We start from the raw sequence: 16,398 nt of genomic DNA, 5'->3' as shown, positions 1-16,398 counted from the left end.
TAAAAAACTATAATATCGAGAATGCTCGATTTACAATGATTTTAATTCGTCGGATGGTGTACAATACATTCAATAAATAGTTTAACAAAAAGAGGTGCAAGTCCAATATCTAATAATTAATGTAGAATACTAATCTTTAAATGAAAATCAAACAAGTCTGTAAACAGATTTTTGCATTAAAATTTTTTAGGATTTGATACCCCTTAAAAGGTAAAACTTGAAACAATCTTAAATTTCTAAGAAAAACTTGAGTGAATTAAATTCTTTTATGAAATTGATATTCGAATGTGTTAGAAAATGTCACAAATTGTGGCTCGCTCGATACCCAATTTAGTATACATTTAAATTTTACATAGTTAGAGTATATCCCATAATACGTTACATTAATCACTGCAATGAAGCTCAAAATTCATTTTCCTTACAAGATTCTCCATTTGATTGTGTTTTTTAAAATATATATATATATATATATATTGGAAAAATAATTAATAATTTTATTCTATATTTTATCGACCAAATGTCATTTACTTTCTTGGATCTTAATTTTTTTTTAATGATTTGAGATTCTATTTTTGTTGAGGCAATTCTTACTTGTTCATCAACAACTGATCTAGCTCCTGAAATATGTGATATTCAATAATAGCAGACAGGCCTCTTAATTAGCAAGCAGTGCATGAATGATAATTGCTCCAAATCATGTCATAGTACCTACTACAAGAACAGAGTCTACTACCGGGGGAGAATTAACTACATCATAAAACAAATTGGTCCCAGGATGGATCTATTTCTTCCCCAGAATTTTCCTTCATTCCAACATTCTTCAAAGAGAAAACCCTCTGAGAGGAGCAATTTTCGCAAGGATTTCGGCCTCTCGCTTCAAAGCATTTTTCTTCTTCTGCTCCCATTCTAGCTTTTTAGAGTTTGCAAGCTGAACCTCATGCACAACTTTGGGAAGAGAATCAGCTACCGTTCTCTGAGTAGAGATCAACTTAGCTACTTCCTTATTTTTAATCTTGAGAGCATTACTCAGCTCAGCTCGTCGGGATTGAAGTTTAGCAATTTGATCATCAATTTCTTCTAAGGTTGATAAGCTGGAATTTATATCAACCTGTAGCATGGCTATATCCTCTTTTGATGCATTGTATTCATTCCTTAGTGAAGTAGCCTTGTCCATGCTGGAAGTCAGGTCGGCAAAGAATTTGTTAACTTCCTCTATGATTTGCATGGTCTCCAAATAATCCTTACCAGTAACTGGAATTTCTTCAATGAGCTTTAGTTTAGAAAGTTGATCAGCATTAAGGCTAGGATCCTTCTGAAGCTTGGATGACAGCAACACAAGTTCTTTTAGGTCTTTGGAGGAAACCAAAAGATGGAAATCCATAGCAAGCAAGGAAGAAAGTTTTATTCGAGCCTCTGCAATTTCGTCTTCAAAAGCTTGATAATTATCAGTTGCAGGTGGGGATAATGGTGCTTCAGGAAGAGGCTGAGCCAGCATATCATCCAGAGAATCAACAAAGTTATCAAAATCTTCAGGAATCACTTTGTCTTCTGATCCTTGAGTGAGTTCTGTATGGGGCACACCACAGGAAACAGGGGAGTTGCAGCAAGCAACAAAACTACCTGCAGGAGAAATGGGAACTTGGTGGCTAGAAACTTGATCACACTCAAAATCAGTGGTACTTCTCAAATCCTGGTTTGTTGGATCACTTGTTTCTGATTCTTTGCTCAGGGAGCACAAGTCAATGATGCCTGTATCATCAGCATTGAATCGGGTAAACCATTTCGTAGACTGTCGAGTGTGTCGCTTATATATGGTTGTTACAGGCAATTTAGCTGCTCTCCTTTTTCTTCTGGGTAAGGTGAAAGGGGATTTTTTTCCCACTTCTTGGTCAACTTCCTTTCCTGGCTGAGGACATACCTCTAGAGTAATAGAACTAGGTGTCACTGCAACAAAGATAAGTACGCATGTTCAACACAGACCAGTTATTAAATCATCAGCATTTATCTGAAGGGGAAAATGAACATCAACAGTCAATAGTAACAACTTTTCTTTCAGAAGTATAGGGCAAGCCAAAATCGACACTTCTATGGGCCTTTTGATAACAAGGGAGGTCCAAGAACGCTAGACATCCCAAATCTCGAACAACATAGGGGATTTGTGGGAGGAAGTGGTTAGATTTATTTAAAAAGAGTACCTCAGAAAGCAATGCTGTCCATCACTTGAGGCCTAAATTTTTCCCTAATCAGCAATATTTTGTTCCCTCAACTTGTCGTATAAGAGCAATTGGTTATAGGCCATCAACAATTTTCACTGTAAGTCATGGTAAGAATCAAGATGTTCCAATTCTCATTTAATGAAACTAAACCTAAGAATTTTGACATGACTGGATGATTACATCTTTAAGCTAGAAGGTTCACCAACCTTAAACCACCTCTTCAGAATTTGTGGTGAAGCTAAAAGGTGGTGTCGGAGGAGACATTTTGAGAAGATATCTAGACTCAAAGCTTTTGAACCGTCAGGGAAGTTATGGTACTAGATCTATGTATTGCACTCGTAACATACAAATCAATCCTGTCAAAAGATTTTATAATGTTCACATAATTAAATAATTAAACTTAAATAATATTACATTTGCTTGTGTTCTTTAGATCTCAGCAGTACACATATTTTCAACATGCAAACCACATACTTATCATATATATTTTTTTCTTTCCAATATTTTACCTCTGAATCATGCATTATGTATCTGTTGACACTTTACAAGGGTTCGCCTAAAAATCTCCAAGTTTTGCTCCTTATTCCATGATTTTTCCCAATTGATATTGGAATTCCAGTTGAGATTTTAATGAACCTTGACCCTGGATACTTCAATCAATATTTGATACATAACCGTAGGCAGCATAGTGTCTTAACTATGTAGAAAAACCTGATGAAATTAAAAATCAATAAGAAGGAGAGACCACCTTTAAAGTTTATGACAGACAAAGGTCACAGAATAGCATTCCCTGAAATGACTACACAAAGGAACTGTAGTTCCAATAGTTTGATATTGCATGCAAACTTATGGTTAGGGTCCATAAAATAGTGCAAACTAGAAATAAATAGGGCAAAGAATCAGAAGCAAAACACAAGAAATTACACTGTTCATGAAATTACTAATTACCTCCATGTGAAGAGAGAGCTTCCACTATGAAGATTTCAAACCATACCCAAAAAAATGCAAAACATGGTTTTTAGATCTCAAACATATACACAACCTTACTAAAAGATTCATTGAAACATTTGCATAGGGAAGAGAACTATGTCCGTGTTTGATAGAAACATGTATACTCGGATCTTTCCACATGGGAGACCATGAAAACAAATTTCTTTGGGCCCAAAGCTGATAAAACCTATAATCATATTCAATAAAATTCAATTCATGAAAAAAAAAAAAAAGTGGCAACATGAAAGCAATTTGAGAAGAGCTTAAACATACCAACCATTGGCAACTAATATCCATACATAGGAGACCCAAAAACCCTCCAAGCTTTCTTTTATCCTTGGCAGGCTCAGAAAACCACTTTTACATTCACAAGTTATGAAATAATGATAAGTTAGAAAAATTAGGCAAGCATCATGCTGCATGGAATCTTTGCAGATAACATTTATTAGTTACAGGGTGAGCATAAATATAATTCAATTCACCAAACTCCTTCAATGCTATTGCATGTGTTCAAGGAATGATCACTTTTTAGTATCTACAAAGATATGCTAGAACTCCTTACAGAGTTGCCAACTGGCACCTTCTCACAATAAAATGCTGTTATCATCTGTGGTACCTCAATACAGCATTAATCCAAGGCCAAGAATACTAATCTTTGCACATCCTCTAATTTAGACCTCTACGTTTAAATAGACACGAAGCATATCACACATAACGGTGATTTAAAATCCTTCCACAAAAAAATAAATAAATAAATAAAATGACAATTGAAAATAGTGTGAGAAACTCTCACTGTCCTTGTAAATACAAAATGCATATAATTAATCATCCAGTAAAATGGAGAACATGTAATGAATTGTAAGCTTTTTAAGGCAGTAGCTGACAATAGGATGACCTATATTAGCAACTCAATGAACAACATAAGTAACTATCCCAATCATCCATGCATTTTGGAGTTCCTATATAACCAATAAATGTGATTTAAGGCTTCAAGTCCATGAAATCACCAGTTCTACCACAACTACAAAAGATTGAATTTCTTCCTCATTCCTATTCAAGAAAACACAATGTATATAAACATCAAATAAATAAAGCTTGTATATATCAAATCAAGAATATGTCATTCCTACAACAAAGATAAATTATCACCATCAAATCAAAGCTTACCTCTTTTTGGAGGGACCCTCCAACTAAATGATCCAAAAAACGCAGCAATGTTGATATTTGGGTCTTGCTTTTGAACATATCGTTTGAGTGAAAGCTTGCTTGAAAAACTCTCTCTCCTATGTGAGGAGTTCTGAAGACGCCTTGGAAGAAAAAGGTACCTATCCTGATAGAAGCCAGATTTGTTTACTCTCCTCCCCACCTTCCAGCTCCAAGTATCACCTGGATTTGGCCAATCTACGGGAGCATACGGCAGACCTTCACCAGAAGCAAGAGGAGAAACTGGACAGATATCAAGATCATTTTTCTTTATGCCAGATGTGAAACCATTAGTTTCATTGGGAATATCAGCCTCCATGGATTCGTTCTTCTGCTGAGAAGAGATTGAGGGAGGTGTACTGTACCTAATGCCATTTAGATGCATCAGCACTTGAAAGAAAATATATATAACCCATAAACACCACAAGTACAAAATATCTTGAATAATCCAGATCTTAAAAGTTCCTTTTCAAAGGGATTACATGATAAAAAAGGACTAATTGGATATTCTCTTTATTTTTCTGAACAGAAAAGTGAAGCTTACAAGTTCCTTTTCCTAAGGATTACATGATAAAAAAAGGACTAATTGAAGATTCTCTTGATTTTTCTGAAAAGCAAAGTGAAGCTTACACATATTGAATTTAAGGATCCCCATCTTCATAAGTTTCTTTGCTAAATATTTTAATGCTCCCCAAACAATGATATTCTTTCCTCATATAACCATGGTATCTAGCTGTGTCTGCTTGGAGAAATGAAAGAGCTTTTCTAACAATACCCATTCCTCTAATTATTTATAAGCAATATAGATGCAATGCTAAGGGCTACAACCCCATGTCAGGGTTTTAAGAACTAACACTTGATTTGTAGCCTAAATAAAGTTTATCAATAGAACAATTGTTGGGTTACAATGCTTGACATAAGTGCAGCACACTAATGTATGTATAATAAACATCATAAAGTTCCTAAGATGCTAAAGCCAGAGGGTCAGCGTGACTTTTCTTGGACTGACAGACATGGCTAATTTGTATGTCCTCAAATTCTCCCAATCTCCCACATAGCCAATTCAGATGAAGATGGATTTTCTTCTGCTTCATGAGAACTTCACCATTTACTGCTCTGTCCTAAAGCAACCTGACATGAATGTCATTTATCAATTTTTATCTGATAAAACAGGTAAAATCCTTCTTAACCATGCCACTCACAAGAAAGCCAGCAAAGAGTATGAAGTCATTGTCACAAAGTTGATGATGGGGAAGCAAAATCTGTCATCCATCTCTCTAGATTGGTGGGATTGGAACAGAGGAGTTCAAGGGTTTTTATGTTGGCCACATGAGGCAGAATCGGTTTACATCTGTTTTTGGCACAATTTACTCATTATCATACGTCTATTCCTCTATTACACTTTGGTAAAAATTTCTACAAAATTTACTCCTTTTTGCGTTCATTTTTTGAGGAATCTCAAATTATTTTACTCTAATTATAACTAAATTCTTTTGATTTTATAAAGATTTTATTGTTTGTGTTGTAGCTCCCTAATGATCGAGTGCCTAACATTGTGCTTCCCTCTATTATAGTTCAGTAAAATTTCCCTTCTTTTCCTGCACTAGATTCATTTCACTGGAATGTTTAGAGACATAAAACATACCACTAAATCACAGTGAACATGGTTTTTCTACCTATCAATTGGGCTGAGAGAGCCAAGCGGGACTTCATCCTCCAAATTCCTGCAATTGGGCAAGACAATGATGACGTATCAGAAGCCAGAAAACAATTAATACTAAAAGTGGCTTTGGCAGGACTGTAAGAAGTAAAATGGGTTTCATTCAACAAACAAGACCTACAAATGAAATGGTTGATCTCTTCCAACAATCCAAATAATCCATATTCAATTCGAACATATGCCAAGAGTAATCCGAGCCCCTCAGAAGTAGGTAAAGTCCAAAATTAAACCAACATGGAAACCATGCATTCTTCCCCTTTCCCTTCCCCTTGTCCTCGTCTCTTTCATACATCAGTGCCCCCACAAATTGAACAACCTCAAAGACTCGGTTTCTGATTTCATCATAAGGTTTGCAGATTTTTTTTTCCTTAAATGAGCACTTCCCAAACACTTGAAAAACCTGAAACTTAGGATTACCTGCTTTAGTAAAAGAATTTATGGATTTTTTGTTTCCGAGAAAAAAGAATCCCCTTTCCCCTTTTTCCCTCACCTGAAAAACCTCAAACCTTGAACTTCATTTTCCATCATTTTTGTTATCTGAGGTAAGAAACCAAAAGGGAGCTAAAAAAATGAAGCTTGAATCTCGAAAGATTACCTGACACAGAGACCGTCTTCCGGATTCACAGTGTTCTTATCCATTGACATTCTCCACAGAGAAATCAAACAAGCAACAATAAAACTGAGATTGAATGAAAACTTGAAGAAATGAAGAAGAAATTGGGAGTTTCCAAGGGTTGAACAGAGCAACCTGACGCAAACCCAGTTCCAAGGACAAGTGCTTAAGCCCTCTTCTGCATGTTGAGCTCTTGGCAATCAGTGTCTGTACAAGACAGACGGTTTTGCCCCGCCCTGCATGAGCTTCCCGTGGAGCTCTTTTCAACGCGCTTTTTGGCTCGTGGTGTTCGATTCCTTCTTACCTCACCTTCCTCGGAATTCGCTAATAATGCCTCCATGTTATCGACGAGGTCTTTATCGGAAAATACAATCTAAGAATCATATTTCGTCGGAAAAATTACAATCAATTTACGTTACCTATCGATTTAAATTTTGTAGCTTTGTATTTTGATTTTATTTATTTTTACTTTAATTTTATTTATTATACTTGATTATTCTTTATTTCTTTATCTCATATCCAATGACATAATTTTCTTTTTTCCACTTTCAATTACGAGGTGGAGAGTTTGAACCGATGTCTTAACTTTTATAATAAAAAAATAATTGTTTTAATTCTATTTAAGAAATAAATAAATAATGATTATGCAATTATCAACCATAAGCTCTATGGTAATCAAATATATTAAAATTAGTTAAAAACTTATTTATTTTAAAATTATTTGATATTTTAAATAATGTGATCAAAATACTAAGAAAAATTATGACTTGACATAAAGAACAAAATCATGACAAAAAAAAAATGTTATCAAAGTACAAAGAATAATAAATAAAATATGACCAAGGTAATAAAATATAAGAATTATGATTAGAGTCAGAAGAATATGATGTATGAAGAATGTAATTAGAGTAAAAAAAATGTAAAATGAGATAGTAAAAATGTGACAAAGTTTGAAACATGGGTAGGGTGGAGAGTGTAATTAAAATATAAAAAATATAAGTTAAGTACAAAGAATATAATTAGGATAAGAAAAATATAGCTAAAATATAAAAAATATGATTGGAATATAAAGAATATGACGGTGTTAAGTTATAAAAATTATGATTTTAATAAAAAGAATGTGATTAGGAATGCATAATGTGTTTAAAGTATGAAAAATATAGTTGAAGTACCAAAAATATTATAAAAATATTGAGTCATGAAAATTGTAACCGGTAAAAATAATATGAATATGATTTGGGTATAAAAAATGTGAATAGGATATGAAAAATATAATTAAGGTGTAATAATATGATTAGAGTATAATAAATATAATTAAAATACAAAAAATATTATTAAGATAAATACGTTTAGAGTACCAAAAATATGACTGATGCATCAAAAGATACGACCAAGTACAAAGAGCATGATTAGAATAGTCGTATATGAAAACTGTAATTTAAGCATGAAGAATGTGATTAATATACAACAACAAAAAAAAAGTACTATAAAGGTAGGTAGAATGGTATTATAGTATGAACAATGCCATCAAAATCTTAAATTAGGGAAAGTATATATAAAATACAAAATAAATAAAAACATGCTAATATTATATAATTTCTTATTCATGTATCTATATTTTGCATAAAATAAATAATATAGAATATATTAAATTTTGGTAAATATTAGATAAAATATATTTAATTTCCGATTATCTTCTTATCTTATTTGACTAGTTATTAATATAATTATTAATTTTTTTTCAAAATAACATCGACCAATTAAAAACAAGTTGTAAAATTTTTAGATTTATGGAATCCATATAATCTAAACTTCATTTCCTTTTACATTATTCTCTAATTTTACTCTAAAATGATAACATCAATTCAAAAAATATGTTAAATTTTATAGAATGAAAAGAAACCATTGTCTAGAATGGCAGAAACAAGTCATAAAAAATCAGACATCAACACAGATTACAAGTCTTCAACAATTTGACCAAGTCATACACCTTGGAAAATTAGACATCAACACATATTACAAGTTTTCAGCAATTTGACCCCATTCTTTTGTCACTATCTAGAATGGTGGAAACAAGTAGTATAAGACTATGTTTGATAGTGATTTTAAAACCCTTTTTTAACATTTCAAATACTTATATGATAAAAAAATTTAATTGTTAATGAAGTTATAAGAGTTTCCTCCTAAAATCATTACCAAACGGACTCTAAGTCCCATCTTCAGCTTGCAATATTTATTGGGGTTAGCTTCTGGTAATCCACTTGATTTGTGTTCATGCCGCAAGGACTCCATGTTGACTGCCATGTATGATTGCAATAGGGAATGGTTAGGTCTTCCATCTCCATCTCGTTCTCATTTTTACTCTCATATCTGGAAGCTAGATAAAGATGTATAACGTCAATCAACTCAATTTTGTTTTTAATCTTTGTTCAGTACATCTTATTCAGATGAATGTATAGGAGAAAAACTTTATTTTCCAAGATCATGCTATCTCCAATGTTTTTAGAAAACATTTCTAATATAAAAAATATTTTTTAGAAAAGTTATATGTTTGATAAAATTTTAGAAAGTATGATTCCCCGAAAAATATATTTAGGAAAAATATTTTAATTGAAAACACTTCGAATAGTCTAAGCATTTTTGTTGTAACCCAAACAAAATGATTTAGCGGACCTCAAGAAGTATAAATCATTTGTTTAATGCATTCATCTTTTTACTGCTTTCAGTGTAAGATTTTCAACTCCACAAGGATTTCATCCTAAATTTGAGGGCAATCGTCCCGAAAAAACTGATGGTTTTTGCCACAATCACTTCTCCTGTCTCATGTTTTTAGAGTAGTACACTGTTTCACAAACTAGTCCAAAGCCCCAAGAAAGGAGAAGGAGCTTTGCCAAGTAGACAAACAGTTTGAAATCGTCATTCATTTAGATTTTCAGGCTAATATGAAAAGTCTTAAGATTTTCAGGCTAAATCTGTAACTTTAGTTACCTGTCTGCACTGAGGATATATAAGCCTTTGCCGGAAAAGTTGGATGAACTTTAGATTTCCTTACTGTGATCAGTGGTTTCCTTGCTGGCAGTCTTCATGCATAATCATCAATTCTTCTGCTACCTACTTATAGTTATAAGAAGTTCAAAGAGAATGATCATGACATTAAATAGCACCCTATCTTCCCATACTGGCCACATACTTCAGGAAAAAAAAAATGAAGTAAAAAGAAACAACAGAATTGAAAACCTAAGGAAAGTGGAAACTAGGAAAAGGGATTTGTGTTCCACTTAATGGAGTTGGTACTCTAGAAAGAAACTTTAATGGTGCATTTAGGGTCATGTTCAATGGCTTCCAAACTCCCTATAAACCTTGCCTTTCCATGGGACGCCATAAGTGTGGAAATCAAGATTAATAGAAGGGCATGCTCATACCTGTTCGATGCTGCCATCCTCTATCTCCGTGTTGAAAGAAAGCAACATGCTTTCGTGGAGCAAATTTTCTAAATCTTCCACGCAAAGTGGTGCTGTGAAAAAAAAGGGGAAAAAAAAAAGATTAAAAGCTTCAAGCCAAATGTATGCAGAAGGACATGAATGAATAATGGAGGCAACCTTTGGACTCTGAGAACCAAGAGAAGATATCTGCGGCTAGTTGAAGAGACTTCTGATGAGAATCTCGGCCGCCCCACTGGTTTTGGACGGCCATTTGAAGGCCGTTCCATTGAGACAAATGCCGTGAGATTCCATCCTGCAGACGACCACCTTGAGTGGATGCAACGACACCGTTTCTGTTGGTGGATTCCATTTGAAAAATTCTTCTGCTGCAGACTCTTCTCTTGGTTTGCTGTCCTCCCTCAGAGCGATTCAACCTTCTCTGAGAGAGCCGCAGAGAAACACAGGGAGAAATGGCAGAGAAACACAACTCAGCATTTTGTGGAAAAGGAAGAAGCCCCAAAATGGATGGTCGGACCAGAACCCCTCGGACAAGCCCACGCGTGCCGCAATAATAACCAGTACTATTCTCGGTTGGAATTACGAAACCAGTTGAAACGATGTCGTTTCTTTTTCTCCGTTTATTAAAACGAAGAGTTTCAGACTTTGCAACTCACAATAAAATTACGGTTTCACCGTTTTTGAGAAAGAGTTGAGTTTCCCGCCTTATCTGGTTATGGAAATCATATTAAAGTAAAAAAAACGGCATTTGTTTTTGCCTTTCTTCCCATCTCTAACTTCTATAATACATCCAATGCTTTCAAAATTGAATCATGTTAATTAAAATTGGTGATATGATAAATATATAATTTATATTAAAATAATTATAATAAATAAAAATATAAATAAATAATTAAATTAGTAATTAAAATTAAATATGTTGGACAAAATAACTTAATATTATATGTTAAAAATAATTTTTTATTTAAAATTAAAATAATTAATTTATTCTTAATCTCAAATTTTCATTAACTCATTTATCTGCATCAAGTGAGAGTATATTTTACAACTATAACTCCATGTTCATGATTATTTTTTATTATAAATGTTTTGCGATTATCTAATATATTTATAATGCTTTAAATACAAATGTTTAACAAATAAATTTATTCATTAAGATTGAAAAAAATAAATATTAATTAAAATTATAAAAATAAATACATAAATTTAATAATTTAGAATAGATTTTAAATTAATTTTACCAAACAATTTTAATATTTAAAATTAATATTTTAAAAATAATTTAACTTAAAGTCATTAAGTAAAAATATTAAATTTTACCAAACACCTTACTAGTGAAAATATTTTTACAATCATTATTCTACATTTACCATTATTTAATCTATCTTCAATACTTTAAATATAATCTTATAACAACTAAATTTATTCCTTAACATTAATAAAAATAAATATTTATTTTAAATTAGTGAAGCTAGATATTAGTTAAAATTAATAAATATAAATATTTTAATTTGATTTTTAAAAATAATTTTTAACTTAGAATAAAAAGTTTTTTAAGGAAATTAAAATAATTTTTCTTAAAACTCAATTTAAATCATTAAGCAATAAACCCCCCCTAATTAAACCCTGTGGTTTTTCAAACGACATTGCGGAGGCGGGTTATGCTTATCGTTGTCTGAAAATCGGGGAGGAAGATTTCGTGCATATGTCAATGTTCCTCTTCTTCATGCTGCAACCCCCTCGCCAAGATCAATGAAGACTTTGATCACCGTCAATGCCTTTTCTCAGCCCCAACTCGCTCGCCTCCCTAGTGGAATCGGCCGTGTCAACTCAATGCTCCCGCTTAGGCAGAGCTGCCCATGCTCAGATCATCAAGACCCTCGACAACCCCCTCCCTTCTTTCATTTACAATCACCTTGTCAACATGTATTCCAAACTCGACCGTCCCAACTCAGCCCAACTCCTCCTCTCACTCACCCCCAACCGCTCCGTTGTCACCTGGACCGCTCTCATCGCCGGCTCCGTCCAAAACGGTCGTTTCACCTCTGCCCTCTTTCACTTCTCTAACATGCGCCGTGACTCCATCCAACCCAATGACTTCACCTTCCCCTGTGCCTTCAAGGCTTCCGGCTCGCTTCGCTCTCCTCTCGTCGGGAAACAGGTCCATGCATTGGCGGTCAAGGCCGGTCAGATTAGCGATGTTTTTGTTGGATGTAGTGCTTTTGATATGTACTCCAAAGCGGGCCTCACAGAGGAGGCTAGGAAGATGTTCGATGAAATGCCTGAAAGAAATATTGCGACGTGGAACGCGTATTTATCTAATTCAGTGCTCGAGGGCCGGTATGACGATGCGCTTACTGCATTCATTGAGTTTCGGCACGAGGGTTGGGAACCCAACTTGATAACGTTTTGCGCTTTTCTCAATGCGTGTGCTGGAGCCTCGTATTTGAGGCTTGGGCGTCAGTTACATGGGTTTGTGCTTCAAAGTGGATTTGAGGCGGATGTCTCGGTGGCTAATGGACTCATTGATTTTTATGGGAAGTGTCATCAGGTTGGATGCTCGGAAATTATATTCAGTGGCATTTCTAAGCCAAATGATGTTTCTTGGTGCTCAATGATAGTATCATATGTGCAAAATGATGAGGAAGAGAAGGCCTGTTTGGTCTTCTTGAGGGCTAGGAAAGAAGGCATTGAGCCAACAGATTTCATGGTTTCAAGTGTTCTTAGTGCTTGTGCTGGCCTTTCAGTGCTTGAAGTGGGAAAGTCAGTTCATACGCTTGCTGTGAAGGCTTGTGTTGTGGGCAATATTTTTGTGGGCAGCGCACTTGTTGATATGTATGGAAAATGTGGAAGCATTGAGGATGCTGAGAGGGCATTTGATGAGATGCCTGAGAGGAATTTAGTTACTTGGAATGCAATGATAGGTGGGTACGCACACCAAGGGCAAGCTGACATGGCTGTCACATTGTTCGACGAAATGACATGTGGCAGTCACAGGGTTGCACCTAATTATGTTACATTTGTGTGTGTTTTATCAGCATGCAGCAGGGCTGGGTCAGTGAATGTGGGCATGGAAATTTTTGAGTCAATGAGAGGAAGATACGGAATTGAACCAGGAGCAGAGCATTATGCATGTGTTGTGGACCTGCTTGGGAGAGCAGGAATGGTAGAGCAAGCCTATCAGTTTATAAAGAAAATGCCAATTCGACCAACAGTTTCAGTTTGGGGGGCTCTTTTAGGAGCTTCTAAAATGTTTGGGAAGTCAGAATTGGGAAAGGTTGCCGCTGATAACTTATTTGAACTAGACCCACTAGACTCTGGCAACCATGTTCTGCTTTCAAATATGTTTGCAGCTGCTGGCAGGTATTAGCATTATTTGAAAACAATGCTTCACGAATCTTTTCAAAGTAACTTTCTCGAGGTCTCAGTTTCATTTACACCTACATGAAATTCCTTTGATATTCTGCTCTAGAACAGAAGATGGTTCTCTTTTAAATTTCTACAAATAATCATGATCCAGCATCATCCTGCACAACCATAGCGTTAATCTAGGAACTTGGGAGGCATGTGCTGCACAATAGTTAATTCATTATGAATTCAGTGAGCCCAGAAGGGGTATTGCTGATTTCATCACCCATCTAGGTTTGTTCACCAAATAAGTCATGATTTTAGGCCTTACTGGAAGAGTCCCTGTTCTATTCATATGCAGCACATCAACTTCACAAGTACAAGCATGGATGCTACTGTTCAACAAAAAGAAATAAATAAAGAAAAGGAAAAAGAGAAAGAATGGTTATGTTCTGATGGAATCTGTTTTTCTAATTTTAAATGCTTGGTTTAGTAAAAGTTCCACATAAATCCCATGTGCCTGGGTTGTGGCCTTTAGGTATTCTTTTAATTAATTTTCATTTTGCCTCTTGCTCATCTGAAAAAAGAGGCGGCTGTATTTTTTCTTGTTAACTAATTGTTCTAGGAAATAAATGCAGGTGGGAAGAAGCCACACTTGTGAGAAAGGAGATGAAGGATGTCGGGATCAAAAAGGGTGCAGGATGCAGTTGGATCACTGCAGGGAATGCAGTCCATGTCTTCCAAGCAAAGGATACTTCCCATGAGAGAAACTCAGAGATTCAGGCAATGCTGGCAAAGCTGAGGGGGGAAATGGAGGCAGCTGGCTATATACCCGATACCAGTTTTGCTCTGTTTGATCTAGAAGAAGAAGAGAAAGCGATGGAAGTTTGGTACCACAGTGAAAAGATTGCCCTTGCTTTTGGCCTCATCTCTATTCCTGCTGGAGTACCCATAAGGATCACCAAAAATCTTAGAATTTGTGGAGATTGTCATAGTGCCATTAAGTTCATTTCCGGCATTGTTGGTAGAGAAATTATTGTGAGAGATAATAATCTATTCCATCGCTTCAGGGATAATCAGTGCTCTTGTAGGGATTATTGGTGATGAACTGAAATTTTTTACAGTTCTTCACGAATTGGAGAGCTTTCCAACAAAAAATAGTGTTGTTTTTTGAAGATAAATTTATGGAGGAATACACATTTATATCGAATTAGCCCGGAAAGTGTGTTCTTCATTGTTGACTGATAATATTTGCAGCTTCAGATTCAATTTCTATTCCCACAAATGCCAGTAGGCTGGACATCACAATCAGGCATTATACATTTGAAATATTTCTAAATCCTTTTGGCTATATGTTGTGACAAGAAAAATAAGAGAATGATGATTTCTCATTGAACAAAATAATTGGTACACAACTATTCCAGGAAAAAACTAATTTAGAAAAGTCAAACCTATAAATCCCATGATTGAATGGATTGTTTCCCTAACTAAATATATACACATTGATTTGTCAATTAGATTATAACAATTGTACAATTCAACACTCCCCTTCAAGTTAGAGAATAGATGTTTTCCATTCCTGGTTTGGAAATAATTCCATCAAAAGTAGCACCATTGAGTCCTTTGGTTAGAACATCTGCTAGTTGACTCCCTGAGGGCACATAAGGCATACTGGTCAAACCTCCTTCAAGCTTTTCCTTGATAAAGTGTTTGTCAATCTCGATATGCTTCGTCATTTTGTGTTGTACTAGATTATGAGCAATGTTTATTGCTAACTTATATCACAGTACAACTTCATAGGACCTTCCCACTTGATTCTCAAATCATCTAGGATGATCTTCAACCACAATAATTCACACACTCCTTGGGTCATTGCCCTAAACTCTGATTCAATACTAGACCTTGCCACCACATTCTGCTTTTTTACTTCTCCATGTTATCAAATTTCCACCAAGAAACGTGCAATATCCAAACGTTGATCTCCTATCCACTGATGAACCGACATAATCTACATCTGTGTAGGCTTCTAGAGTGAGTTCATTATTCCTTTTGAATAGAACACCCTTTCCTAGACTATCTTTTAGGTAGTGTAACACATAATAGGCAGCTTGAAGATGTGTCTCCCTCAGATCATGCATGAACTAACCAATCATGCTTATTGGGTATGCTATATTTGGCCATGTATGAACAAGATAAATGAGTTTTCCTATCAATCTCTAATACATTTCTTTATCAACAACTGGTTCTTCTTTTGCTTCCCCTAATTTCTAGTTTGGCTCAATTGGTGTAGTTGTCGGTTTACAACCAAGTTTTCCTATTTCTTTCAAGAGATTTGTCACATACTTTTGTTGTGAGATAAAAATTCCATGTCTTGAGTATGAGACTTCAATTCCAAGGAAATATTTCAATATTTCAAGTTCCTTAATTTCAAATTTTTTGATCAAACGTTGTTATAGATCTTGTTTCTCCTTCTCGTCATTTTCCACAACAATAATATCATCAACATATACTAGGAGGGTTGCCATTCTCCCTGTGGCCGAATGTTTGATGAAAAGAGTATGATCTCCTTGGCTTTGTCTATACCCTGTTGTTTTCATCACTCTAGCAAATCTCCCAAACCAAGCTTTGGGCCATTGTTTCAACCCGTATAGGGCCTTTCTCAATCTACACACCTTATTAATTGTTTCATTTCTTTCAAATCCTGGTGGAATGCGCATATAAATTTCTTATTCTAGGTTGTCGTGCAAGAAAGCATTCTTCACATCATATTGTTGAAGTTGCCAATTAAAATGAGCTACGAGAAATAACAAGATTCTCATAGTGCTCATTTTTTCCAAATGAGCAAATGTCTCCTGATAATTAACTCCA

The 16,398-nt window shown here is 34.8% G+C and overlaps 3 protein-coding genes across 11 annotated transcripts; 1 reads left to right on the top strand and 2 right to left on the bottom strand.

The window, feature by feature from the left end:
- Positions 1-655: 655 nt before the first annotated feature.
- LOC100257987 (uncharacterized) lies at positions 656-7,064 on the bottom strand. Of its 9 annotated transcripts, none has more exons than XM_019220103.2 (5): positions 6,725-7,063; positions 6,251-6,529; positions 6,055-6,133; positions 4,374-4,774; positions 656-1,944 (listed from the first exon to the last, which is right to left on the bottom strand). In XM_019220103.2, exons 4-5 carry the CDS (start codon positions 4,726-4,728, stop codon positions 821-823), a joined length of 1,479 nt encoding a protein of 492 aa, XP_019075648.1. In that variant the 5' UTR covers positions 4,729-4,774; positions 6,055-6,133; positions 6,251-6,529; positions 6,725-7,063; the 3' UTR covers positions 656-820. The 9 variants fall into 9 exon arrangements, with proteins under 9 accessions (XP_019075648.1, XP_019075650.1, XP_010649911.1 ...); XM_019220105.2 differs by having other exon boundaries at positions 4,374-4,768; XM_010651609.3 differs by having other exon boundaries at positions 6,086-6,133.
- Positions 7,065-9,730: 2,666 nt separating this feature from the next.
- LOC100854248 (uncharacterized) lies at positions 9,731-10,652 on the bottom strand. Its single transcript, XM_003631920.4, has 3 exons — positions 10,342-10,652; positions 10,165-10,256; positions 9,731-9,853 (listed from the first exon to the last, which is right to left on the bottom strand). The coding sequence occupies exons 1-3, from the start codon at positions 10,532-10,534 to the stop codon at positions 9,800-9,802; spliced, it is 339 nt and encodes a 112-aa protein (XP_003631968.1). The 5' UTR covers positions 10,535-10,652; the 3' UTR covers positions 9,731-9,799.
- Positions 10,653-11,797: 1,145 nt separating this feature from the next.
- On the top strand, positions 11,798-14,752 carry LOC100261298 (pentatricopeptide repeat-containing protein At4g14850). The gene is made up of 2 exons (XM_002282586.4): positions 11,798-13,545; positions 14,169-14,752. The coding sequence occupies exons 1-2, from the start codon at positions 11,957-11,959 to the stop codon at positions 14,632-14,634; spliced, it is 2,055 nt and encodes a 684-aa protein (XP_002282622.1). The 5' UTR covers positions 11,798-11,956; the 3' UTR covers positions 14,635-14,752.
- Positions 14,753-16,398: the final 1,646 nt, after the last annotated feature.

The sequence above is a fragment of the Vitis vinifera genome, chromosome 5, assembly GCF_030704535.1.
Source record: "Vitis vinifera cultivar Pinot Noir 40024 chromosome 5, ASM3070453v1".
NCBI lineage: Eukaryota > Viridiplantae > Streptophyta > Magnoliopsida > Vitales > Vitaceae > Vitis > Vitis vinifera.
This window is presented reverse-complemented; position numbering and strand designations above follow the sequence as displayed.

Coding starts and splice junctions, on each gene's coding strand:
- LOC100257987 (XM_010651606.3), bottom strand. CDS start 6,774: ATGTCAATGGATAAGAACACTGTGAATCCGGAAGACGGTCTCTGTGTC. Junction 6,134..6,724: donor GAAGACGGTCTCTGTGTCAG/GTAATCTTTCGA, acceptor GCCCAATTGCAG/GAATTTGGAGGATGAAGTCC. Junction 1,945..4,373: donor GAGGGTCCCTCCAAAAAGAG/GTAAGCTTTGAT, acceptor TCTTTGTTGCAG/TGACACCTAGTTCTATTACT.
- LOC100854248 (XM_003631920.4), bottom strand. CDS start 10,534: ATGGAATCCACCAACAGAAACGGTGTCGTTGCATCCACTCAAGGTGGT. Junction 10,257..10,341: donor TTGGTTCTCAGAGTCCAAAG/GTTGCCTCCATT, acceptor TTTTTTTCACAG/CACCACTTTGCGTGGAAGAT. Junction 9,854..10,164: donor AGGATGGCAGCATCGAACAG/GTATGAGCATGC, acceptor AACTATAAGTAG/GTAGCAGAAGAATTGATGAT.
- LOC100261298 (XM_002282586.4), top strand. CDS start 11,957: ATGCCTTTTCTCAGCCCCAACTCGCTCGCCTCCCTAGTGGAATCGGCC. Junction 13,546..14,168: donor ATGTTTGCAGCTGCTGGCAG/GTATTAGCATTA, acceptor AAATAAATGCAG/GTGGGAAGAAGCCACACTTG.